This window comes from Oryctolagus cuniculus, chromosome 12, assembly GCF_964237555.1.
Source record: "Oryctolagus cuniculus chromosome 12, mOryCun1.1, whole genome shotgun sequence".
NCBI classification, from domain to species: Eukaryota; Metazoa; Chordata; class Mammalia; order Lagomorpha; family Leporidae; genus Oryctolagus; species Oryctolagus cuniculus.
The window spans coordinates 25648458-25675740 of record NC_091443.1 but is presented as its reverse complement, the minus strand read 5'-3'; the positions used below and the strand labels follow the sequence as shown (position 1 = coordinate 25675740).

The 27283-nt window shown below is 41.5% G+C and overlaps 1 protein-coding gene and 1 pseudogene across 4 annotated transcripts in view; both read right to left on the bottom strand.

Annotated features, from left to right (window-relative positions):
- Positions 1-27283, bottom strand: part of MAP4K5 (mitogen-activated protein kinase kinase kinase kinase 5) — a 119061-nt gene that overhangs the window by 54979 nt on the left and 36799 nt on the right. For all 4 annotated transcript variants that reach the window (XM_051822833.2, XM_051822832.2, XM_051822834.2 and 1 more), the window contains 7 exons: positions 19224-19314; positions 18711-18775; positions 14321-14376; positions 11288-11335; positions 11167-11209; positions 10346-10418; positions 1832-1963 (listed from right to left, as the gene is read on the bottom strand). In XM_051822833.2, coding sequence (XP_051678793.1) covers positions 1832-1963; positions 10346-10418; positions 11167-11209; positions 11288-11335; positions 14321-14376; positions 18711-18775; positions 19224-19314 — 508 coding nt within the window. The remainder of the gene's footprint in view (positions 1-1831; positions 1964-10345; positions 10419-11166; positions 11210-11287; positions 11336-14320; positions 14377-18710; positions 18776-19223; positions 19315-27283) is intronic.
- LOC100350682 (10 kDa heat shock protein, mitochondrial pseudogene) lies at positions 3376-3897 on the bottom strand (annotated as a pseudogene).

Genomic DNA, 27283 nt, shown 5'->3' with positions numbered 1-27283 from the left:
AACTTTACTCAGTTCCATTTTCCACTGCAAGCCAATGAACTCAGAGATTCCAGTGTTTTTTGGCCCTTTATTTCTTGGGTGTGTATTCGCCGTGGTACCCAGCAGGAGTTTCAGTATCTTCTGAACCTTTCAAAGCTCCCATTTCTATATCTACTGATGGCCTCTCCACAGAGTGAATACTGTCTAGATTAAAATAGAGTTGGTTTTCAAAATTTGAGACGCAAAAAGAAGAGGGCATGAGCACTTAAGAATGTGCTCCCATTCGCTCTTTCTCTCTACAAATGCCCATAAGGACCCCACGCTAGGCTGGGTGCTGAAGCTGGGAGCCAGGAACTCAATCTTGGTGGCTGATCACAGTCGCTTCTTAGAGTCAACATCAGCCACAAGCTGGAATCAGGAGCCAGAGGAGCCGCGTATTGAACCCAGGCACTCCAATATGGAACATAGGCATTTAACTCAGCACATTAACTGCTCGGCCAAATGCGCATCTCATACAATAGAATTTTTTAATGACCCATCATAATGATAGCGACTGTCACAGAAGGTTATCATTCTTACCTTCACAGATGCTATCAAACTAAAACAGAGAATTTCCTTCTTTAACATACTAATAGTTGTTTTTAGCAAGTGATGTGAATGACTGTACTTGATGTAAATGACTGTACTTGAATGAAGAATAACCAAAGAAAAATACACACTTAGGTTTTGAAGCATAAACATTACTACGCATTTGAAAACAACAAACATGAATCTGCCATCCAGCATTTTGGCTCCAGGTCCTCACCACACACACACTAATAGTAGACATCTTTTAACTTGTGTATCTTTGGTTGCTTATGAAGTCAAATAGTTTTCTATATATTTATTTAGTATCTGGTACTTGCTCATAAACTATCTTTGCCTGTAGTCTCTGAAGGGGTTCCTTATGCAGTATATATTAATCCATCATTGATCTTATGTTAGAACACTTTCCTCATTCTGATGCCTCCTTTTTAACTTTATACAATTTATTTTAAAAGTTAGTATTTTAGCAGAATTTACCTCTTCATTCAAAATTTTGAAACTCGAGCCAGTGCTTTGGCGTAGAAGGTAAAGCTGCCACCTGCAGTGCCCGGCATCCCATATGGGCACTGGTTTGAGTCCTGGCTGCTCCACTTCCAATCCAGCTCTCTGCTATCTCCTGGGAAAGCAGTACAAGATGACCCAAGTCCTTGGGCCCCTGAACCTGCAAGGGAGTCCCAGAAGAAGCTCCTGGCTCCTGGCTTCAGATCAGCACAGCTCCATCCGTTATAAGGGAGTGAACCAGCGGATGGAAGACCCCCCCAACCCCCCACCTCTTCTTCTCTCTCTTTGTAACTCTTTCAAGTAAATACATAAATCTTTTAAAAAAAATTCAAAACTTTTTCAAGATGTCTCAAATTTTTTTAGTAGGCCCTAAAATACAAATAATTGTATGAAACATGGGTATTTCTTCATTATCCGAAGTAAAAAGAAACAAAACCAAATGAGAGTATAAAAAAATCCTCATCTACATTCTACCATTTACTTGGAATTCTATGTGGAATAAAAAAGAAACAAGATCAAATGATGGCAGAATGAATGTCAAGACTCATAAGGACTTTTCTAAGGATGGTAACTGCTTTAGGCAGTATAGAAAACTCATGGTTTTAACAGTAGCAACACAAGGGAGCAGGTTTAAGGTGAGATTACCCTCTTAAAACACCTGTACATTATGATACAATTAAAAATGAGCTTGTAATACCCTCAGTTATCAGTATTTTACTTTACTCAGAGATATTAGTAACTGTATAATTGTAAACAATGAGAACACCTCATTGGATGAAGATCAAACATAGGTGGTTGAAGTTCTCCCAGTTCAATTGCTGTTATTCCCACTGCCCAGATATCACAGAGCTGGTTGTAGCCACCATTCTTCTCCACTGCTGCTACTTCTGGGGCCATCCTAGTAGGAACAATGAACACAGCATTTTTAGTTTTAAGAAAGTATATGAAATTCAGCACTTGTTAGATCACTAGAATCGTGGGAAGAAAGAGGGCTAAGAAGTGTTTAGTGAGACAAAAAAAACTTTAGTAAGAAAGGCTTAAGAAAATGTCACACACCCACATCAACACTCTTAAAATGTGTCTTTCCTTCTCTCCCTTGAATTGGGGTGCTCTGAGGAAACACTGTTGTTTTACCTCAGTCGGCGTTTTGCGAAGGTTGTCAGGCAGCAGGAGGAAAGAAAAGGCCTGAAAGTCTGTAAGGGTCAAAGAGACGCTCCAGAAGGAGACTTAGAGCATGAAGCCCAGAATGCTGGGGGAGGAGCTAGAGGAACCCAGGGGACAGGGTGGCGATGGGGCCACCAACTGCAGCCCGTCAGTCACTGCTAAGTACAGCAACTGCCAGCAAGCACTTACTCTCGTTCAAACGCCTGACCTTTTTTAAAATACCATTTTATAAAAACTAAGTCTGTGATGGACAGGAAATGGGGGAAAAAAAAGTCCTTTCAACAGACAGGTTGAGATGACCTACAAAGTGTTTGGAAAGTGAACCTCAAAAGTACAGGCAAAATCATGAATTACCTGATTATAGAAGGAAGTTTAGACTTTGAAGTAAAAATTACGGGCATCAACTGAAAGACTTAATTTGGGGGCAAAATTAACCTAGAACTCAAGATGGACAGTGTGAGGGACGGTGAAACCAGCTAGGCAGATGATGTGTTCGAGGACAATTTCAAAAACAAAGGGACAAAAGATAAAGGACTTCTAAAAGGCTGCGGCAGAGGGAACAGAAGGAAGAGAGTTGATTAAGATATTAGAGTTTGAAACACTGCGGATATTAAAGTAGAGCTACCGTCAAGCAACTATTGACTATATAGAAGAACCACTGTATATGGAAGACAGAAGCTCAACTGAGTAGCTAAGACAGAGTTACCTATCTGGGTCCCTGTGATGCATAATACTGGCATATTAAATTATAAAATATAGATACAGGAAATATGTTACCTTTTAACATTCACTTTTATTATTTTTATTTTTTTAAAATTTTTGACAGGTAGAGTGGACAGTGAGAGAGAGACAGAGAGAAAGGTCTTCCTTTGCTGTTGGTTCACCCTCCAATGGCCGGCGCACTGCGGCCGGTGCACTGCGCTGATCCGATGGCAGGAGCCAGGTGCTTCTCCTGGTCTCCCATGGGTGCAGGGCCCAAGGACTTGGGCCATCCTCCACTGCACTCCCTGGCCACAGCAGAGACCTGACCTGGAAGAGGGGCAACCGGGACAGAATCCGGGGTCCTGACCGGGACTAGAACCCGGTATGCCGGTGCCGCAAGGCGGAGGATTAGCCTAGTGAGCTGCGGCGCCGGCCAACATTCACTTTTTTTTTTTTTTTAGATAGCATTAGTTTATTATAAAAGAGACATGGAAATTATTTACATGATGAAAAGATTTCAGAACTTCAATGGAATGGGAAGCTTCATGTGATGCTGTTTCAGAGATCTCAGTCTACATATTTTCCAAGGATGTCACCATCTCTAAATAGAAAATAATCCTTGTCGTCTAGAACCACTTTAGTGCCTCCATATTCTGGAAGAAGAACTTTATCTCCAACTTTCACACTAACTGGTTGAATCTCTCCACCCTTTCCTTTAGAGCCTGATCCAACAGCTACTACCGTTGCTTGCAATACTTTTCCTTGAGATTTTTCAGGGAGCATAATGCCTCCTTTGGTTACTGTTTCCACAGCACTCCTCTCCACCAAGACGCGGTCCAAGAGTGGAAGAAACTTCCTAAATGCCTGTCCTGCCATGGCCCCAGCGCCGCAGCTTTCCAACATTCACTTTTTAAAATTAATTAATTGTATCTTAAAAGTTGCTTTAATATACACTCACGTTACAAAATTTTACATTAACATATTGTTTCTCAAGTGTGTCTAATGATATTAAATGTAAATAATAAAAACGTTAATACATACTATATGCAAAGGGCTATATACATAAAAATGAGTATAAGAGCACAGAGAAGAAAAATTATTACTACAGAGCAAGATGATTGAAGTCGAATTTCACAGAGGAAAGAGGCTGAGATGGAGCTCAGAAAAGGCCAAGGGGTTTCATTTCCTGTCTAGTAGAGTAGCAGTGGTGGCTAACTGGAATGCCAAGCTGACCAGTACTGCTGCAGTTCCTGGCTCAGTGGGAAACTGAGCTGTGACCACTCAGTCTGCCACAGGAAGAATGGGAGCATGGTAGGACTTAAGATAAATACAGGAAAATGGTATCCTAGCTAAGTGGTGAGAGAATAAGAAATGGACAATTTTAAAAATGATTTAAGTCTGCAGCATTGGCATTCCATATGGGTGCCGGTTTGAGTCCCACTTGCTCCACTTCTTATCCAGCTCTCTGGTCATGCGCCTGGGAAAGCAGTAGATGGTGGCTCAAGTCCTTGAGACCCTGCACCCATGTAGGAGACCTGGAAGAAGCTCCTGGCTCCTGGCTTTGGCCTGGCCCGGCCCCAGTCTTCTAGCCATTTGGGAAGTGAACCAGCAGATGGAGATTGGTCTCTCTCTCCTTCTGTCTCTAACTCTGCCTTTCAAATAAATAAATTTTCAAAAACTATTTCATAACCCATTTGCAAGCCAGTTCCTTTCCTTTTTTTTTAAAAAAAAAAAAGGTTTATTTATTTATTTGAAAGGCAGAGTTATAGAGCGGCAGAGGCAGAGAGAGAAATATCTTTCACTAGCTGGTTTATTCCTCAAATGGCTGCAACAGCTGGAGTATAGGGACCCACACACTTTGGTCATTTCTGCTGCTTTCCCAGGCCATAGCGAGAGCTGGATAAGAAGTGGAGCAGCCGGGACTCAAACTAGAGGACATATGGGACGCTGGTACTGCAGGCGGAGACTTTACTTACTACGCCACAGTGCCGGCCCCAAATAAATTTTTCAAGTGATTTGTTTTTCTGAAAGGTGGAGAGACAGAGAAACAGTTCTTCTGTCCACTGGTTCACTTCCCAAAATGGCTGCAAAGGCTGGGGCTTTTCAAGGCAGAGGCCAGAAAATCCATCAGGCTCTGTCCCATGAGTGGTAGCAGCCCAAGAACGTGAGCCATCTTCCAGTCCCTCCCCAGGCACATAAACAGGGAGCTGGATTGCAAGGCAGAGCTGCTCCAGAACTCAAACCAGTGCTAGGATATGGCATGTGGGTCTCCTAAGCTGCATGTTAACCCTTGGGCCACAATGCTGGTCCCAGAGCAGACAATTTTCACTAGAGAAGAAAGTTCACAAGGGAGGACAGTCACAGTATCAAGCACTACCAAGGGAATTTGGTGAGAAACTTTCATTTACCTTTTATATTTACTTTTATTTTATTTTTAAAATTTTAAAAAGATTTATTTATTTGAAAGGCAGAGTTAGAAAGAGAGAAAGGGCGAGGGGAAAGAGAGATCTTCCAGAAGCGTCATCAAGGTCTCCCAGGTGGGTGCAGGGCCCTGAGCACTTGCACCATCTTCCAATGCTTTTCCCAGGCCATTAGTAGGGAACTGGGTTGGAAGTGGAGCAGCTGGCACATGAACTGGCGCCCATATGGGATGCAGTACCCCCAGGTGGCTGCTTAGCCTGCTATGCCACAATGCTGGCCCCTTTCATTTTGAGAGGTGAGAGGGGGAGAAGGAGAGACACACAGGGAGGAAAGAAGAGGGCAAGGGGAGAGCTAGAGAGGAGAGAATGACAGAGACAGAGTTTTGTTTTTTTTTTTTTTTTTTTTTTTGACAGGCAGAGTGGACAGTGAGAGAGAGAGAGAGAGAGAAAGGTCTTCCTTTAGCTATTGGTTCATCCTCCAATGGCTGCCATGGCCGGCACATTGTGCTGATTCGAAGCCAGGAGCCAGGTGCTTCTCCTGGTCTCCCATGGGGTGCAGGGCCCAAGGACTTGGGCCATCTTCCACTGCACTCCCTGGCCACAGCAGAGAGCTGGCCTGGAAGAGGGGCAACCGGGACAGAATCCAGTGCCCCGACCAGGACTAGAACCCAACCCAGTGTGGCGGCGCCGTAGGCGGAGGATTAGCCTATTGAGCCGCGGTGGTGGCCGAGACAGAGATCTTTTATCTGCTGGTTCACTCCCCATATGCCTGCAACAGCCAGGGCTGGAACAGGCTAAAGTTAGGAGCCTAGAACTCAATCATCCAGGTTTCCCATGTGGTTGTCAGTAAAGTTAACACCTTGACAGTAGGGACTCTGTTTCAGAGCACCCAAGAGTACATCTTGAGAAAGCACCCCCCTGTCGTGAGACTCTGGTATGAAACTATTCTCTAACAGCATACTGCATCCCTTTTGCAGAACAGAGAAACTCCCTAGCATGACTGCTCAAGCTTAAAACAGATAGGCTGCACCTGGTTAATGGTACGATTGTAATTTGTCTATCAAGATTGTAATTGATATTAGTTTTGCATAGGCCTTAGGTCAGCCTGACCCTAGTAACCACGTATTCCCTCTCACCTCCTTATGGTTTTTGCCTTTATAAACCCTGTTGCTTTGAGCTTCGGGGTCAAGACTGCCAAATTTGATCAATGTGTGGTGCTCCTCTGTTTGCACAACATCAGGAACTCAACTACCTGAGCCATTATCTGTTGCTTCCCAGGGTGCATTAGCAGGAAGCTAGGTCAGAAGTAGAGGAGGGGCTGGTGCCGTGGCTCACTTGGCTAATCCCCTGCCTGCGGCGCCGGCATCCCATATGGACACCGGGTTCTAGTCCCGGTTGCTCCTCTTCCAGTCCAGCTCTCTGCTGTGGCCCGGGAGGGCAGTGGAGGATGGCCCAAGTGCTTGGGCCCTGCACCCCACGGGAGACCAGGAGGAAGCACCTGGCTCCTGGCTTCGGATTGGCACAGCGTCAGCCATAGTGGCCATTTGGGGAGCGAACTAATGGAAGGAAGACCTTTCTCTTTTTCTTTCTCTCTCTCACCGTCTATAACCTTGTCAAATAAAAAAAAATAAAAAAAAGTAGAGGAGCTGGGATCTGAACCAGGCACTCTGAAACAGGATGCAGTCATTTTAATAGCTGTAACAAATGCTCTTACTAAAAATACTAAGCATTGACTGTAAGAATTTGGAATGCAGGAAAAAGAATGGAAGAAATGAATGCTTAAAAGAGACCATCATTCCACCTATTTTTTTCATACTTTTAAACACACACTTTTTTTATGTATGGTATTATCCTGTGTACATTACCTTTAATCTTGCTTTTTTGATCAAAAATATATCATGAGCTTATCTACTGCCCATTCATCTTTTACAACATAATTTTTAATGCCAGAATATTTTTCCATTGACTTGAATAGATGTGTGAAATTTCCTTAACTAATTCCTGGTATGTATTATTTTCCCTCAATTTTGTTATTATTAAAATAGCACAGGGTGGACATTTGGCCTACTGGTTAAGATGCCGGTTAAGATGCCTGCACCCTACACTGGAGTGCTCGGGCTCCCAGTTGTAACTTTCCACCAATGAAGATTCTGGGAGGTAGCACTGATGGCTCAAGTAATTGTTTCCTGCTACCCTCATGGGAGACCTGTACTGTGTTTCTGGTCCCCATCTCTGACCCTAGCCTAGCCCTGGCTGTTGCAGTCATTTGAGGAGTTAAGCCAGAGGATGGGAGCTCTTTGTGTCTGCCTCTCAAATATGTTTAAAAAAAAAAAAATCGGGATAAAGCTTTTCATATATAAATCTGAATGTGTCTCTAATACAGTACTACAAATTGAATCACTGGGATTAAAGGGTATAAACACTGCTTATGGTTTTTCAAAAATGTTATAAAATTATTCTTCATAATTGTTCTATCAATTGCATTTTCACTATCAAATATTTACTAAAGGGATTCATGATTCCAAATATTTTCCAATTTTATAGAAAAGAATGTCACTGTTTATGGAATTTGTATTTTTCAAGGGAAATATTTTTGTATTTTGGCATATATATTAATTATATTTATATTATAAATATTATTCAATAGTATATGATTAATATATTATAAATATAATTATTTATATTAATATCTTAATAACTTTCTAATTACATTCTTTTCATAAGAACCGTAATTAAAGCTATTAAACCTAGGTTGGCATATTTTAGCTGTCATTTTCTAGTTTTTTACTTGCCTCTTAATTTTAAGCTGGTGGGCAAATACAAGCTTTAAATTTTCATGCAGCTAAATCTATCAATCTTTTCCTTTATGGTTTCATGCTTTTAAATGCCATGAAAGGCTTCCTCCTTCCTCTTACAGTAGGTAGTTACTTAGAGTTCTTGATTTTACTCGGAGTTTTTGATTCCACTTTTTTTTTTGAAAGATAGAGTCAGACAGTGAGAGAGACAGAGAGAAAGGTCTTCCTTCCGTTGGTTCACCCCCCAAATGGCTGCTAAGGCTGGCGCGCTGCGCCGATCTGCAGCCAGGAACCAGGTGGTTCCTCCTGGTCTCCCATGCGGGTGCAGGACCCAAGCACTTGGGCCATCCTCCACTGCCTTCCCGGGCCACAGCAGGAAGCTGGGCTGGAAGAGGAGCAACTGGGACTAGAACCAGCGCCCATATGAGATGCCGGCGCCGCAGGCAGAGGATTAACCAAGTGAGCCATGGCGCTGGCCCTTGATTCCACTTTTGTATTTAATTATTTCCGTAAGTATTTCAGCATTAGGTATGAAGTAGGGGGCAACTTTAGACATCTTTTCAAATCGTAAGTTATTCAAACATTGTATATTGAATAGTCTAACCTTTCACATAAACTTTAAATGTCATCTTTTATAACATTCATTAAGCTATCACACTAAGTTTATTACTAGGTTTTCTATTGTATTCCAATTATTTGTCTATCAACAACAAAAGCAGTGTTTTATAAAGAATATTTTGTCAGTAATTGGCAGGATTCCCTAGAAGTGGGGTGGCTGGTACAGACTAACGAGAGGTAGAATGTATGAAATTCTTTTAGATTTTTATTTATTTGAAAGGCAGAGTGACAGAGACATAGAAAGATCTTCCATCTGCTCATTCGCTCCCCAAATAGCTGCAACAGTCAGGGTTGGGCCAGGAGCCCTGAACTCCATGTTGGTCTTCCACGTTGGTAGCAGGGGCCAAGTACTAGGGCTATCTTTCACTGCTTTCCCGGGCACATTAGCAGGGAGCTGGATCAGAAGTAGAGCAGCTGGGACTTAAATAGGCACTCCAATAAGGGATATCTGCACTGGAGGTGGTGCCTTAACACCCTGCACAATACCAGGCCCAAATGTATTAATTTTTAACAACCAGAAAGTTAAGTACTAGATTAAAATAAAGGCAATAACAGAAGAAAGGCTAAGAAAATTAAGAAAGATAATACAAGTCTGTCTTTTGATATTTTCCTATCTATAAATTCTCTCATTAGAAGCTTCTAGAGACAGCAAAAATCATTTGCACTTTGGGGCTGGCTGGCTGGCACCCCATAGGAGTACCAGTTCAAATCTGGCTTCTTCACTTTTGATCCAGCTCCCTGCTAATGCACCTGGGAAGACAGTAGGACATGTCCCAAGTACTTGGATCCCTGCCACCCATCTGGCAGACTCAGATGGAGTTCTAGGTTCCTTGCCTCAACCTGGCCCAGCCCCAGCTGTTGCAGCCATTTGGGGAGTGAACCAGCAGATGAAAGGTACTTCTCTCTCTGTCTCTTCCTCTCTTTCTGTAATGATGCTTTTCAAACAATAAAATAAATGTCTTTAAAAAATGAAATCATTAGTGTTTTAGGGAAAGTTGGACTATGTCAGTATTAAGGTACTGTGGGGAGCAACTTGGACTAGACTAAGTTACTGGAATTAAGACTTATTCTATGCATCTGCTCTCCCACAATATGGCGCTGGGAGAGGAGGAAACAGCTTCTACACAGCTGCCTCCAGTTCAGCCAATAAACTGTAGGACTTGCTCCTGATTGGAGGAGAGCAGCGTACTCGGCGTGTGGGCAGCCGAGTTGGGATTGGCAGAGGAGGACTATAAAGGAGGAGAGAGACGGCATGCACCAGGAACATCTAAGGGGAACATCTAAGGGGAACACCTGTGCAGCCCCCGAGAGAGCCGGCCGGCGGTGTGCCACTCCCCTGCGGAAGTGGGGAAAGTGGCCAGGGGGAACCGCCCTTCCACGGAGGTGGAAGGGACAGTAGCCAACCCGGGAAGAACCAGCAGCAAACCCGGGGAGGGCCGAGCAGACAAAAGAACAGCGCAGGGTCCTGTGTTGTTCCTCCACGAAGAGGGGGAGCGACAAGGTACATGCAAATTTCCTGACACTCAATTATCACTTTGCTCACTAACCATGAAACGAAATTCAATGGCAGTGATTTCTTACCAATAAGGGGTGCCAATGAAAGATTTTCTCTTTGCAATGGTTGCTGTTATTTTTGCAGCCACACCAAAGTCAGCTGATAAGGAAAAAAACAGAACAGAACATTTTAGTTCTCTATATTCAATATAAAAGTATTTTAAGTTTCACCCTCAGGCACAGCATTATAATAATTTAGACATTAATATTAAGGAAATACATAAATTGAGTAACTAAATCTCCTCTTGTTTGGCTCATAACATTATTTAAAAGAAAAGAATGTATTAACATGTTATTTGAATGAAACCAGACCTTATTAAGAACAAAGTTAACAAAAAATTTTTTATTATACACATATTAACTCAGGAAATAAAAAAGCAAAGAATAAAATCATGGAGAAAACACACAACTGGATTCCTTTTATCCTAATACAACAATGTTAATATATTGGCACTATTTTTTAAAAGGTCTTTTTTCTATGTATAACTTTTATCATTACACATTATTATAAAAACCTAATACATCTTTTATCATTTAACACAAAGGAGATTTCAAACTCACATATTCTTCACAAGTACTAATGATTAAATATTCCATAAGTAGAGTTACCACAGCTTAACAGTTTTCTATTGCTAGTCTTATGTGTGCATTTTTCTCTATTATAATAATACTTTTGTGAATATGGATTTTCTATCTTTAGGACTAATTTCCTTAAACTGAGGCTCAGGAGTAAAATACTAAGTCAAAAGGTAACCTTAACTATGACTATTGATTTGAATTTATATCTGTTAATTCTCATTTAAATTGAAACGTTTTTGAAAAATTTTAAGGAACTTGAAATAACATACCTAATTTTACATCACCATGGTCTGTCAACAGAATATTTGCACCCTAAAAGAAAAGCACATATACTATTAAATTAGCATAATAAAATTTTTTCCAATAGGGTTAACAATTAAGTTAACTTACTTTGATATCTCTATGCATCTTGCCTTTGGTATGCAAATAAGCAAGACCCTGAAGTTAAAAAAAAAAGTATACATTAGCAAAACAGCAAACAAGACTCCTAATTATTATACTAATTATTATATTTAAATTCTTATTCAGTAAGAAATGTGTCTTTTTCTGTAGGGTGTGGGGGTAACTCAGAAGAATTTCATTTTAATAATCATTGCTTTCTATATCTTAAAGATTTCTAAATCATCTCCTGGCAAAAATAAGAAATATTTTATAAAATATTAACAGCATAATCTAGATAAGGAACGTATCTATCATCCCCAGAAGTTCCCTTATGCACTACCCCTTTATAATTCCCTCCCTTCTTTCCAGCAAACACTGACTGACTGCTTTCTATCATTCTAGATCAGGCTTTCAAAGTTGCTCCACTATTCTAGGTACATTTTATATTTTCATAGGAATTTTAGAATTAGCTTCTCAATTTCCTTAAAAAAAAAAAAAAAAAGAATGTTTGGATTTTAGAATTTCATTAAATCTATATTTAGTGAAATATTTTGGCAGAATTAACATGGTAACAAAACTGAGTCTTTTGATCCACGAAAATGGTTATTTTCCATTTATTTACATCTTAACTTTCTGGCAGTTTTATAGTTTTCAGAATGCAAGTGTTTATGCACCTTCTATCTTATTTATTCCTAAAAACATCATACTTTTCGTATTATTGTAAGTACTCTTTTAAATAGAATTTTGACTTTTGACTTATTATACAGAAATCCAACTGATCTGTGTACACTGATCTTGAATCTTGCAACCTTACTAGCTTCATTATTTCTAATAGCTATTTTATAGATTGCATTTCATTTCCTATATAAATAATTATGTGGTCTGTGAACAGAAAACAATTCTACTCCCTAACATTTCCAAATTAGATGCCTTTTATTTCATTGTTTTCTCATTTTGCACCAGCCAAAGCCTCTAGTATACTGAAAACAGGCAGTAAGAGCAAACATCCTTAGTTTGATTCTGGGGGAAAAAGGATGCAATCTTTTACCACTAAGAACTACCTGCTGGTTTGTCTTGGGTGTTCTATGAGTTGAACGGTTTGTTTTTTTTTTTTTTTTAGCTTTAATATGTTCAGAATTTTTTTTTAGGAATCAATACTGGATTTTTTATAGAAAACTTTTATTTAATAAATACAAATATCGAAAGCACAACTTTTGGATTATAGCTGTTCTTCCTCCAATAACCATCCTCCTACTTGCAAACCATCCTATCTCCTACTCCCTCTCCCATCCCATTCTTCATTAAGATTCATTTTTAATTATCTTTATATACAGGAGATCAACTTTATACTAAGTAAAGATTTCAACAGTTTGCACTCACACAGACACACAAAGTATAGAATACTATTTGAAGATCAGTTTTACCATTAATTCTCATAGTACAACACATTAAGGACAGAGATCCTACATGAAGAACAAGCGCACAGTGACTCTTGTTGATTTAACAACTGACACTCGTATTTATAATCACCTGAGGCTCTTGTCATGAGCTGCCAAGGCTATGGAAGCCTCTTGAGTCCACAAACTCCAACCTTATTTAGACAAGTCCATAATCAAAGTGGAAGTTCTCTTCTCCCTTCTCAATACTGGATTTTGCTAAGTGTTATTACTGTGTCTATTTAGATGATCATGTGGTCTTTCTTTAGATTAATCAATGACTTAAAAGGTTTTATTTATTTGAAAAACAGAGACAGAAAGGGAGAGAAATCTCTTTCGCTGGCTCAGTCTCCAAATGCCCACAACAGCCAGGAGTGGGTCAGGCCAAAGTCAGGAGATAGGAACTCAGTCCAAGTCTCTCATATAGGTGGCAGGGACCTAACAATTTGAGCCATCACCTGCTACCTCCAAGTGCACATTAGCAGAAAGCTGAAGTTGGGAATGGAGCTAGGACTTGACCCCAGGCACTCCACAACGGGATGTGGGTGTTCCAAGTGGCATCTTAACAACTATACCGCACTCTCACCCCTAAAATGATTTTTGAATGTTAAACCAATATTACAGTGTAGGATAAGTAATCTTTGTTTGTGGTACCCTTTTTATCTATTATGGGGTTACCTTTGTTAAATTTTTGGTTTTCTTTTAAATTTTTGCATGTGTACTTATAAATACCTGTAGATGATAGTTATGTTCTACTGTAGTAATTTCTGACTTTGGTATCAGAATAATGCTGACTCATGATTTGCAAGGCAATCTCTGTTCTTTAACTTTCTGGAGGAGTCTGTGCAGAACTGGCATTATTTCTTCCTTAACTGTTTGGTAGCATTTACCTTATAACATCAACTCTGTCCTGGTGCCCCTTTGTCCACATCTCATGTTGGTTACATGCATCTTTTCTCTTTTTGTCTTGACTGACATGGTTACAAGTTTATCTATTTCACTCATCAGATTGTGGTTTCATTGACAGTCTCTACTGTTTCTCTGCTTTATATTTCATTGGTTTCTACTCAGTCCATTTCTCTAGTTATTGTGTTCATCTTTTTCTGTTTCTTTTTTTAAAAGATTTATTTATTTGAAGGAGACTGTTATGTAGAGAGGAAAAGAGAGGGGATAGAAAAGAGAGAGAGAAGATAGAAGAGAGAGACAGAGGAGAGGAGAGAGAGAAGAGAGAAGAGAGAGAGAGAGAGAGAGAGAGAGAGAGAGAGAGAGATATCTTCCATTCATTGATTCACTCCCCAAATGACCACAGCGCCCAGGGCTGGGCCAGGCCAAAACCAACTTTCACCTAAGGCTTTCCTTAGCTTTGTAAACAGGGGGTTCAAGACTACTACACCTCACCATTGTATTATCCCCAAAGCACGACAACACATATGAACAATTAATTTATGTGACTCATTCAAGAAAGAAATAACCAATTTCATCGAATTATACATGAGAGGTTAACAGAAAAATCATTTTGGTTTGTCCGTTCTCTTTTAGGCACCATTCCATAGTTAAAACTGTGAAACTAAAATCACCTTTCTATTTATGTAAGTGGATGTAATACCTGTAAGGTTTCTCTGCACACATAGGCTATCTGTAATTCTGACAATGGTCCAGTAACTAAGGAGAGAAACAGACCACACTGTTAGACATTTAAATATAACAGATTAAAAAGTCTATTTTAAAAATGACAATTAAAAGATTTCTGTACTATCACTGGATAAATTCTGACCATGAGCATGCATTATTTATATAATCAAGAAATAGACAAAAAAAGGTAACATTGAAAATTTTAAAATGTACTTTTAAAATAAAAGATTTACTTCCATAATAACTTTGACCAATAAAATATTAAACACCCACTGTGTTCAAGGCACAGTATCAGGCATCATAGGAAATTCTACAGAAAGCAATGGACAAGATCTCATTCTCAGTTTTTCAAATATAAAACAAACAAAAAACATGGATAAACATATGCATCTAATTACAGCTACACAGAGAAGCCGTGAATCATAAAAAGATTCATTACTGAAATATACTGGCATTATACACTTTTGTAAAGGTGAAGATATTAATTCTTTAACACCTCTATCAAATTAGTGAGACTTGATTGAGTACTTAATCTAATAATTCAGAAATTAATTAAAATAAAATTCATTCCTTGCAAGCAAGTCTCTCCATAATATGAAAATATAAAATCTTTCTTATGTGAGTACACAAAACTATGTGTTCAATACCATGAGAGAAAATCTAGGATGGTAGATGCTAACAGTGAAACCCAATCAGGGACTTCTATATAATCTTTAGTAGCAAAATATTTTACTACACATTTTAATGACTAGCTATCTAAACTTACTCAAGAACACAAAATTTTTTATTTTTTTTAAAAGATCTACTTATTTCAAAAGAGTTATGGGGGGCAGGGCAGAGACCAAAAGAAAGAGAGGAGATCTTCCATTGGTTGATTCGCTCCCCAGATGGCCACAATGGACAGGACTGGGTGAGGCTGAAGCCAGGAGCCAGGAACATCATCTGAGTCTCCCACATGGGTGGCAGAGGCCCAAATATTTGGGCCATCTTCCACTGCTTTTCCCAAGCCGTTAGCAGGGAGCCGGATCCAAAGTGGAGCAGCAAGGACATGAACTAGCACCCACACGAGATGCTGGCATGGCAGGCAGTGGCTTTACCTGCTATACCACAATGCCAGCTCCCAAATTTTGATTCTTAGTGACTTGTTTGAATATCAGGAAAAAGGGGGAAGTCTTTATATTAATAGCATCTAATTTAAACATAAATATATATTATATATAATTATATATATTAGACGATTTATCTATTTGAAGGAAGAGTTACACAGAGAAAGGAGAGACAAAAAAGAGATATTCCATTTGCTGATTTACTCCCCAAACAGCTACATCAGCACAGTGCTGGGCCAGGCTGAAGCCAGGAGCTAGGAGCTTCATCCCAGTCTCCCATGCGAGCCAATTTCCAACTGTTTTCACAGTCACATTTGCAGGAAGCTAGATCCTAAGCAGAGCAGCTACCAGCACTAAATACAGCAGTTTAACTGACTGTGCCACAGAACCAGCTCTGTAAAGATATACATATATATACATATATATATATTAAGATGTACTTATTTATTTGAAAGGCAGAGTTACAGAGAGGCAGAGGCAGAGAGAGAGAAAAGTCTTCCATCTGCTAGTTCACTCCCCAGATGGTTGGCAATAGCCAGAGCTGTGCCGATCAGAAGCCAGGAGCCAGGAGCTTCTTTTGGGTTCCTCTTGTGGGTGCAGGAGCCAAAGACTTGGGCCATCTTCTACTGCTTTTCTAGGTCATAGCAGAAAGCAGGACGGAAGTGAAGCAGCCAGGACGTGAACTGGCATCCATATGGGATGCTGGCACCACAGGCGATGACTTTACCTGCTACACCATAGTGCTGGCCCCAATATACATATATTCTTAATTGCTATGGTTTCTGGTGTACTGTTTGGGGGATGACTATTTCTCAGATTCAATTTAATTAAACAAATATGAGGTTGTAATGATGGAAAGCAAAAACTTTTTGAAGAAAAAAAATTCATGTCTCACATCAAACCTTTTGTTTAAAAAAATGCCAGCTTCTCAGTTCCATTTTATCTACATTCTAAAGAGTTCTACTTTTGTAAAACTGTGAATGGATAAAAATTGCAATTACTGGGGCCAGTGCTGTGGTACAGTAGGTTAAGTTGCTGCAGGCAGCACCAGCATCCCATATGGGTACTGGTTTGAGTCCCGGCTGCTCCACTTCTAATTCAGCTCCCTGCTGATGTACCTGGAATGGCAGTAAAGGATGGCCCAAGTGCTTGGGTCCCTGCACCCACACGGGAGACCTGAGGAAGCTCCTGGCTTCAGGTTGACTCAGCCCTGGCTGCTGTGGTCATCTGGAGAGTGAACCAGTGGATGGAAGATTCTCTCTCTCTCTCTCTTATAACTCTGCCTTTCGAATAAAATCTTTTAAAAAATTGTAATTACTGAATTAAAATTTTTCATATAAAAGATTGTAATTCTCGGGGACGGTGTTACGACACAGGGTAAGCTACCACTTGGGATGCCTGCATTCCATATCAAAGTGCCAGTTTGGGTCCCAGGGCCTCAGCATTTGGTGCAGCCTCCTACAAAAGCATCCTGGGAGGCAACAGGTGATGGCTCAAATGCTTGGGTCTCTGCCACCCCGTAGGAGATCACATGGAGCTCTGAACTCCTCCTAGCTTTGGCCTGGACCAGCCCTGGCTGTTGCAGGCATTTTGGAAGTGAATCAGTGGAAGTAGGCGTGAACCAGGCACTCCGATATGGGATGCAGGAATCCCAGTGGTGCCTTACCAGTGCATCAAATGCCTACTCCTTCAATAGCATTTGTGTTGTTACATCCACCACGGCTGCATCTGTAAATTCTATGACCAAAATTTGACAACGCTTCCAATACAAAGCTTCAGGATGGAAATATTAAAAATATTTCACGTAATTTTAATAAACCATACAATGCCTATTTGCAATAGGAGTTTAACTCTCCCAGATCCATGTTAAACAAGTAAAAGACAAACTATTTTACGAAAATCTATGCCTAGTTCAAGAAATCCTGCAATTCAAGAATGTGTCAAAAAGGGGGCCGGCACTATGGTGCAGAGGGTTAAAGCCCTGGCCTGAAGTGCTGGCATACCCTATGGGCCCCGGTTCTAGTCCCGGCTGCTCCTCTTCTGATCCAGCTCTCTGCTATGGCCTGGGAAAGTAGTAGAAGATGGCCCAAGTCCTTGGGCTCCTGCACTCAACTAGGAGACCTGGAAGAAGCTCCTGGCTCCTGGCTTCAGATTGGCGCAGCTCTGGCTGTTGCGGCCACCTGTGGAGTGAACCAGCACATGGAAGACCTCTCTCTCTGTCTCTACCTCTCTCTGTAACTCTGTCTTTCAAATAAATAAAAATAAATCTTAAAAAAAAAAAAAATATGTTGTCCTGAAAGGTATTTCTATGGGCTAAAATCTACACCAAATCCTCCAAAGTTCTTTCAAAAAAAAAAAGAATGTGTAGAAAAGAAAACAAATTAAAAGTTAAACTTACAACCAGAATAAAAAAAAATTTTTTTTTGGACAGGCAGAGTGGATAGTGAGAGAGAGAGAGAGAGAGAGAGAGAGAGAGAGAAAAAGGTCTTCCTTTGCCATTGGTTCACCCTCCAATGGCCGCTGCGGCCGGCACACCGTGCTGATCCGATGGCAGGAGCCAGGTGTTTCTCCTGGTCTCCCATGCGGGTGCAGGGCCCAAGCACTTGGGCCATCCTCCACTGCACTCCCTGGCCACAGCAGAGAGCTGGCCTGAAAGACGGGCAACCGGGACAGAATCCGGCGCCCCGACTGGGACTAGAACCGGGTGTGCCGGCGCCACTAGGTGGAGGATTAGCCTATTGAGCCGTGGCGCCGGCCTAAAATTGTTTCTAAATAGTACTATGAAGCAAAGTCAAATTCAACTCAGAAAAGTGCCTAAAATAACTGATTGCTAAATAAATTACTCTCAAATTATTTTCACAACTATACATTTTAATGTAAAATAGTAGCAAGTAAATTGCTTTTCTGGTAATGAGGTTCAACTATCAAAACAGACAATAAGTAAAGTATCCCTGGCACTTCAATACTTATTCACAAAGAACTTTAGGCAATTTCATTTGTAGATAAACGATTTTCCTAGAGACTACAACTAAAAAATAAAATTTGAACCATACAAATACTTTTGAATTTTTTACTTCAGGCTCAGACAAATTTAAATGGATAACCAATAAAAAATACAACTGAAATTTCTTCTATGCAGTACTCTAGAATACAAGACTGCAGAATTTCTCTATTAATTTACCTAGTTAAATGGAAATATCAAACAGAAATTATGAAAGTCGGGGTTGGGTTTAAAATAGAACATCACATTAACAGTACCATGATAAATATCTTGAAGTGATCCGCCTCCGCAGTACTCCATGCAAATCCACAGTTTTTCCCGACTAAAATCAAAGAGAAAGAAAATAGTATTAGCTAGTAATTTCCAACCACTGAAATAAATGCTGCAAGGCTCTCACTCATCACCACAGTAAGATTTAGGACAGACTGCAGAGTGTAATAGGAAACTTTTATCGTAATCTCTCTGCAAAACACAGAAAACCACATTAAGTTCCGTTCTATTCCCAGCTTAAATGGTTTGTAGAGTTTGATCAGTTTATGACTCTTAATTATAATCATTAATAATGTTTCATTAGGGTTACCAGATAAGATATAACCATACAAAGGTGTCCTTATCAAAGTAAGATGGAAGAAAACCAGAAATTTGAGAACTCTGGACAACGTAATTTTAAAAATACATACCTTGTATAACAGCATGTACATGAAAATGAAACAAGAGTGCAGCAGAGAATAAAATACACATAGTGAGAGCAGATGTAGTTTGATTTTTACCTGAGATAGCTCCCAAAGTAGGCAACGATGTTACAATGTTTACATTCTTTAACCATAAATATTTCTTGTTGAATCAAAGAAAAATCATCTCCTGAAAAAACAAAATCAGTTTTGACTAGGTTATGCCAAATCTCTATATATGGGAAGAAGGAAGAAAAAATTTACAATAAATATTAGAGATAAGAACTAGGAATTCTTAATACATCAATGGAAATATAAATTGACACATTCTTTCTAAAAGTCAGAAGCCTTAAAAGTGTACAAATTCTTTGAACTCAGTTACCTTAAATTTTTTGCTTAAGGAGATAAGACAGATGTAGATGTTTACTACATTACATACTTTTTTTTTTTTTTTTGACAGGCAGAGTGGACAGTGAGAGAGAGAGAGAAAGGTCTTCCTTTGCCGTTGGTTCACCCTCCAATGGCCGCTGTGGCCAGCACACTACGGCCTGCGCATCGCGCTGATCCAAAGGCAGGAACCAGGTTCTTCTCCTGGTCTCCCATGTGGGTGCAGGGCCCAAGCACTTGGGCCATCCTCCACCGCACTCCCGGACCACAGCAGAGAGCTGGCCTGGAAGAGGGGCAACCGGGACAAAATCCGGCGCCCTGACCGGGACTAGAACCCGGTGTGCCAGCGCTGCAAGGCGGAGAATTAGCCTAGTGAGCAGCGGCGCTGGCCTTACATTACATACATTTTTTAAAAGATTTATTTATTTATTGAAAGTCAGAGTTACACAGAGAAGGAGAAGCAGAGAGAGAGAGAGGGAGGGAGGGAGGGAGGGTAGAGGGAGGGGTATTCCATCCGCTGGTTCAATCCCCAATTGGCCGCAATGACCGGAGTTGTGCCGATCTGAAGTCAGGAGCCAGGAGCCTCTTCCAGGTCTCCTACATGGGTGCAAGGGCCAAAGGACTTGGGCCATCTTCCACTGCTTTTCCAGGCCACAGCAGAGAGTTGGATCGGAAGTGGAGCAGCTGGGACTCGAACCGGCACCCATAAGGGATACTGGCACTGCATGTGGTGGCTTTACCCTCTACACCACAGCTCCAGCCCCTATATTTTAACAATGAATAAAGGGGTGGGGCCAGCGTTGTGGTATAGCTGATAAAGCTGTCGCCTGCAGTGCCAGCATCCCATGTGGGCACCGGTTTGAGTCCTGGGCGCTCCACTTCCGATCCACCTCTCTGCTGTGGCCTGGGAAAGCAGTGGAAGATGGCCCAAGTCCTTGGGCCCCTGTACCCATGTAGGAGTCCTGGAAGAGGCTCCTGGCTTTGGATGGGCACACCTCAGCCGTTGTGGCCAATTGGGGAGTGAACCAGCGGATGGAAGACCTCTCTCTCTCTTTCTCTGCCTCTCTGTAACTGCCTTTCAAGTAAATAAATAAATCTTAAAAAAAAAATAATAGTAATAATGAAGGGGGCCAGGACTATTGCCTAGCGGGTAAAGCTCCCATGTGAGTGTCGATTCAAGTTCTGGCTCCTTCCCTTCTGATCCAGTTCTCTATTAATGCCTCGGAAAGCAGTAGAAGATGGTTCAAGTCCTTGGGTCCCTGCACCCGAGTGGGAGACTTGGAAGAAGCTCCTGGCTCCTGGCTCTAGTCTGCTCTAGCCCTAAACACTGGAGCCATTTGGGGAGTGAACCCAAAATGGGAAGACCTCTCCCTCTCTGTAACTCTGCCTTTCAAATAAATATAAGTAAATCATAAAAAAACAAACAAACAAAAAAAAATGAATTGAGGGCTAAATACATTCTGGTATAGTTACAGATTAATACATTAAAAATGTGACAATGTCAAAATATGTTCATGATATATTTATGTGGAAAAAGGTACATCATATATGTTATTTAAGTATTTAAGTTATATAGGAAAAGTTTAAAAAAAAAAATGCAAGGGGCTGGTGCTGAGGCGTAGTGGGTAAAGCCACTGCCTGCAGTGCTGGCATCCCATATGGGCGCTAGTTCGAAGCCGGGCTGCACCACTTCTCATCCAGCTCTCTTCTGTGGCCTGGGAAAGCAGCAGAAGATGGCCCAAATCGCTGGGCCCCTGCACCACTGTGGGAAGACCCGGAGGAAGCTCCTGGCTTCGGATCAGTGCAGCTCCAGCTGTTGTGGCCAATTGGAGAGTGAACCAGCTGATGGAAGACCTCTTTCTCTCTTCTCTCTGCCTCTCCTGCTCTCTGTGTAACTCTAAGTTTCAAATAAATAAAATAAATCTTTTTAAAAAATACATGCAAATAAAACACACAATCTGAACTTAAAACAGTTATTCCTAGAGTCTGGGAGGGTGGGGAAGGAACAGATGGGGAGGTTGGACAATCAGCATCAACTGTAGCTGGGTGAAGGTGACGGTTCTGCGGTCCATAGCACAGAGGGATGATCACAGTACACAAGTGTGTTATGCTCTGTGGGAAGAATTAGAAGAGAGGAGCCGGTAGGCTCCAAGCACAAAGACAAGACAAGGAAACATCAAGGCTAACTGCCTGGCACGACTGGTTGACACTGTCTACATGTTGTGAAATACTGGACTGTACCCCATGAGAATGTTTAAGTATTACAGGTTAATCCAAAATTTCCTAAAAATTAATTTTAAAAATAAAACTTACAGTTAAGTTTCTATTTTACTGTATTGTTAAAGAACATGGTTTACTTATAAAATTACTATAGAGATTTATCAACAATTTACCTACTGTATAATTAGTTTTTGTAAATATTCCATGGATATTTGAAATAAATATGGATGCTGTGATGTGGAAATGAAGTATATAGTTATATATATTTCTTTTTCTTTTAAAGATTTATTTTATTTTTACATAAAAGTCAGAGTTAGAGAGAGAGAATGAGAGACAGAAAGAAGTCTTCCCGGCCGGTGCCGCGGCTCACTAGGCTAATCCTCTACCTAGCACTCCGGGTTCTAGTCCCGGTCGGGGTGCTGGATTCTGTCCCGGTTGCCCCTCTTCCAGGCCAGCTCTCTGCTGTGGCCAGGGAGTGCAGTGGAGGATGGCCCAAGTGCTTGGGCCCTGCACCCCATGGGAGACCAGGAGAAGCACCTGGCTCCTGCCATCAGATCAGCGCGGTGCGCCGGCCACAGCGCGCTGGCCGCAGCGAACATTGGAGGGTGAACCAACGGCAAAGGAAAACCTTTCTCTCTGTCTCTCTCTGTCCACTCTGCCTGTCAAAAGAAAAAAAAAAAAGAAAAAAAAAGAAAAAGGAAGGAGGGAGGGAGGGAGGGAGGGAGGGAGGGAGGGAGGGAGGGAGGGAGGGAGGGAGGGAAGGAAGGAAGGAAGGAAGGAAGGAAGGAAGGAAGGAAGGAAGGAAGGAAGGAAGGAAGGAAGGGAGTCTTCCAGCCACTGGTTAAATCTCCAATGGTGGGAGCTAGGCTGCTCCAAAACCTAGAGCTAGGAACATCCTCTGAGTCTCCCATGTGGGTGCAGAGGCACAAGCATTTGGGCTGTCCTCTACTGTATTCCCAACAAGATCCGCAGAAAGCTGCATGGGAAGCAGAGTAGCATGGACTCAACCTGCGCCCACGTGGGGTGCCAGGACTGCAGGCTACAGCCTAACCTGCAGTGCCACAATCTGCTATGCAGGCCTGTGTATTTATGTGTATTTAAAACAAAACAGACACAATGATGAAGCCTGGGTGATAAAATGAAAAGTAATTGTACTCTCTCCCTTTTAACTTTTATTTAGTAAATATAAATTTCCAAAGTACAGTTTATGGATTACAATGGCTTTTTCCCCCCCATAACTTCCCTCTCACCCGCACCCCTCCCATCTCCCGCTCCCTCTCCCATTCCATTCACATCAAGATTCATTTTCAATTATCTATATATACAGAAGATCGATTTAGTATATATTAACATTTCATCAGTTTGAACCCACACAGAACATAAAGTGTAAAATACTGTTTGAGTACTAGTTATAGCATTAATTCACACTGAACAACACATTAAGGACAGAGATCCCACATGAGGAATAAGTACACAGTGACTGCTGTTGTTGACTTAACAATCTGACACTCTTGTTTATGGCATCAGTAATCTCCCTAGGCTCTAGTCATGAGTTGCCAAGGCTATGGAAGCCTTTTGAGTTTGCAGACTTCGATCTTATTTAGAAAAGGTCATAGTCAAAGTGGAAGGTCTCTACTCCCTTTAGAGAAAGGTACCTCCTTCTTTGATGGCCCGTTCTTTCTACTGGGATCTCACTCGCAGAGATCTTTCATTTAGGTCCTTTTTTTCCCCCCAGAGTGTCTTGGCTTTCCATGCCTGAAATACTCTCCTGGGCTCTTCAGCCAGATCCGAATGCTTAAAGGCTGATTCTGAGGCCAGAGACCTGTTTAGGACATCGGCCATTCTATGAGTCTGTTGTTGTACTCTCTCCTTTTTAAAAATCTGTCCTTGGGGCCAGTGCTGTGGCATAGCGGGTGAAGCTGTAGCCTGCAGTGCCAGAATCCCATATGGGCGCCTGTTCGAGTCCCTGCTGCTCCACATCAGATCCAGCTCTCTGCTATGGCCTGGGAAAGCAGTAGAAAATGGCCCAAGTCCTTTTGCCCTGGCACCCACATGGGAAACCCGGAAGAAGCTCCTGGCTCCAGGCTTCAGATCAGTGCAGCTCTGGCTGTTGCGGCCAATTGGGAACTGACCAGTGGATGGAAGACTTTTCTCCCTCTCCCCCTCTGCCCTCTTCCCCCCATCTCCCTCCTCCACCCCTCTCTCTCCTCTCTGTGTAACTCTTTCAAATAAATAAATAAATCATAAAAAAAAAAAAAAAACAAAACTGTCAGCCGGCGCTGTGGATCACTAGGCTAATCCTCCAGCTGCGGCGTCGGCACCCTAGGTTCTAGTCCCGGTGGGGGCGCCAGATTCTGTCCCGGTTGCTCCTCTTCCAGGCCAGCTCTCTGCTGTGGCCCGGGAGGGCAGTGGAGGATGGCCCAAGTCCTTGGGCCCTGCACCTGCATGGGAGACCAGGAGGAAGCACCTGGCTCCTGGCTTTGGATCAGCGCGGTGTGCCGGCCGCAGCGGCCATTGGGGGGTGAACCAACGGCAAAGGAAGACTTTTCTCTCTGTCTCTCTCTCTGTCCATTCTGCCTGTCAACAAAACAAAACAAAAAAAAAAAAAAAAAAAAAAAAAAACACGTCCCTTCCAAACCTTTCTATCACAAATCTACTTATTTAACTAGAAAAGTTATGTTAAAATAATCTATTGGTCACTGATTGGGATTTTTTTTTTTTTTTTAAACAGGCAGAGTGGACAGTGAGAGAGACAGAGAGAAAGGTCTTCCTTTGCCGTTGGTTCACCCTCCAATGGCTGCCATGGGTGGCGCACTGCGGCCAGCACACAGCGCTGATCTGAAGGCAGGAGCCAGGTGCCTCTCCTGGTCTCCCATGTGGGTGGTGGGTGCAGGGCCCAAAAACTTGGGCCGTCTTCCACTGCACTCCCGGGCCACAGCAGAGAGCTGGCCTGGAAGAGGGGCAACCGGGACAGAATCCAGCGCCCCGACTGGGACTAGAACCCGGTGTGCCGGCGCCGCAGGCAGAGGATTAGCCTACTGAGCCGTGGCGCCGGCCTGGGATTTTGTTTTTATTATGAAAATACTGCCTCTCAAACTCCAACTTATGTGAAAAAAGTGTTTACCTCAGTAAAAAGCGTTTATGAATTAATAAAATTATTGCAAGTGTGTTACACAAAGGCACATAAAAGCACCTGAGCCATATTTGATTTCAAAACTTTAGACCTTCACCGGATTTTGGGTATTTAACCCTTCTAAGCCACAGTTTCATTTATTAAGCAGCATCCGTATTCATTTCACCTATTTAACTTTCTTTTCTACTACTTTCCCAAACACTGTATATTTTAGCCATATCAAATTGGCAGTCATTTTTCTAACAGATTCTCAGGCTCCCCGTTTCTGCTTTTGTAGTTCCCTCTGCTGGGAATGAACATATAGCACTTAGCACACAAACGTGGAATAAATACAACAGCAAGACTACTGCATGTCAGAGATCAAGACAGACACATCAAATGCTCTTTGTTAGGACATCATTATAAAATATGTTTGATTAGATATTATTGTTCAGTGGTCTTACGAAAAGCAACTTCAGGTTTAAAATCAGTTGTGTTCAGATAGACTGACTTTTACTCAAAAATCAAAGAAAATCACTCAAGGTCAAGAAAGAAAAACTAAAAAAAGAAAAATATTGTCTCAGGTAAATAAATAAAATCTTCGTGCTTAAAGCAGATATTTTATATATTTTGTATTTCTAACTCTTTCAATTCAGAGTCACAACAAAGCTTTACATATTTTAGATATGCCATACATATATTTCTTTAGAGGTTTATTTATTTGAATGTCAGAGTTAGAGAGAGAGATTATCTTCCAAATGCTGGTTCACTCCCTAGATGGCTGGGGGTGGGCCAGGTGGAATCAGGAGCCAGGGGCTTCTTCTGGGCCTCCCACATGGTTGGCAGAGGTCCAAGCACTTGGGCCATCTTCTGCTCCTTTTTCCAGGCCATTAGCAGGGAGCTGGACTGGAGTGGAGCAGCCAGTACGTGAAATGGTGTCTGTATGGGATGCCAGCATTGCAGGCAACAGCTTTACCCTCTATGCCATAACACCTGTCCTAAACAACCTAATACTAAATATTTTGTCAGTTTTCACATACCCATGAAAAATATAATGACACAATGGTGGCAATTTAATAGTCTGATTGTTTTGGTTGATAATAAGGAAATATGATTATTTTCCCCACTGAGCAAATGAATGTAAGCACACTGACAGACAGAATAGTCATTTCTAACAATACACTTTCTATTGGGGGCCCATCTTAGGTTGTGAAAATCCACCTAGAGAGAAAATCCCTATCAGTTTAAAATTAACAAATTCAGAATCTGAGACTGAACACCAGTTTTAGAATCTGATACCTAAGATTAATTTTTGTTACTATAATAACAAAAAGTATAACCATTTCAATTTTCTCTTGCATTCAGAAGCAAATGGGAGAAATCAAAGTACCTTAGCATTACAAATATCACAAAATTTCTACATTACTTAAAACCAATAAAATAATATTTTTGGTGGCCATTTGTGTCCTCAAATTAACACCTGCCATCAATTCAGTCTTGAAATGTGACAGTATGGCACAAAACAGTTCATTTTCAAGATCATTTTTAAAATTCCAAGTTGTTAAATTTTTAAACAGAATTTCTGCAAAGCAAGATCACACCACTTAAGCAGAATATCAGAGACCCTGTTCTATTTGGACAAAGCCCTTCCCTTGGGATTTCTCTTAAGAATATTCACTGGGCAAATGAATAACCATTTAAATCTTTGTACTTTTAAAATTTACTCTACTTTTTCTGGGTTACACTTCTAGGAAATAGGATGAAGTATTTTCTGAAAGCACAGAAGTTTACTTTTCCTACCAATCTTGAAAACTCTCTAAATTAAGAAAGTACCCTTAATTTATTATTCTATTCATAGTCTATTATTTATTTATTTATATTTTTTTGACAGGCAGAGTGGACAGTGAGAGGGAGAGAGAGAGAGAAAGGTCTTTCTTTGCCGTTGGTTCACCCTCCAATGGCTGCCACTGCCAGTGCGCTGCGGCCGGCGCACCGCGCTGATCCGATGGCAGGAGCCAGGTGCCAGGTGCTTCTCCTGGTCTCCCATGGGGTGCAGGGCCCAAGTACTTGGGCCATCCTCCACTGCACTCCCTGGCCACAGCAGAGAACTGGCCTGGAAGAGGGGCAACCGGGACAGAATCCAGCGCCCCGACCGGGACTAGAACCCGGTGTGCCGGCGCCGCAAGGCGAAGGATTAGCCTAGTGAGCTGCAGCGCCGGCTATATTCTATTTAAAACATTGGGCTATTTTATGAAGATTTCCAATTTAGCATATTAAAAAACAAGGCAGAGAACAAAATTATATTGCATTTATCACCCCAGGGAGTGATTCCATTCCTGTAAGCAAAGCTCACAGTTTTCAACAAGCTGTAACTGACATCAGTTTAAAATACTATCATGCAGTTTCCTTCCAAAAAAAGAAGGGGGGGAGGGGTGCGAAT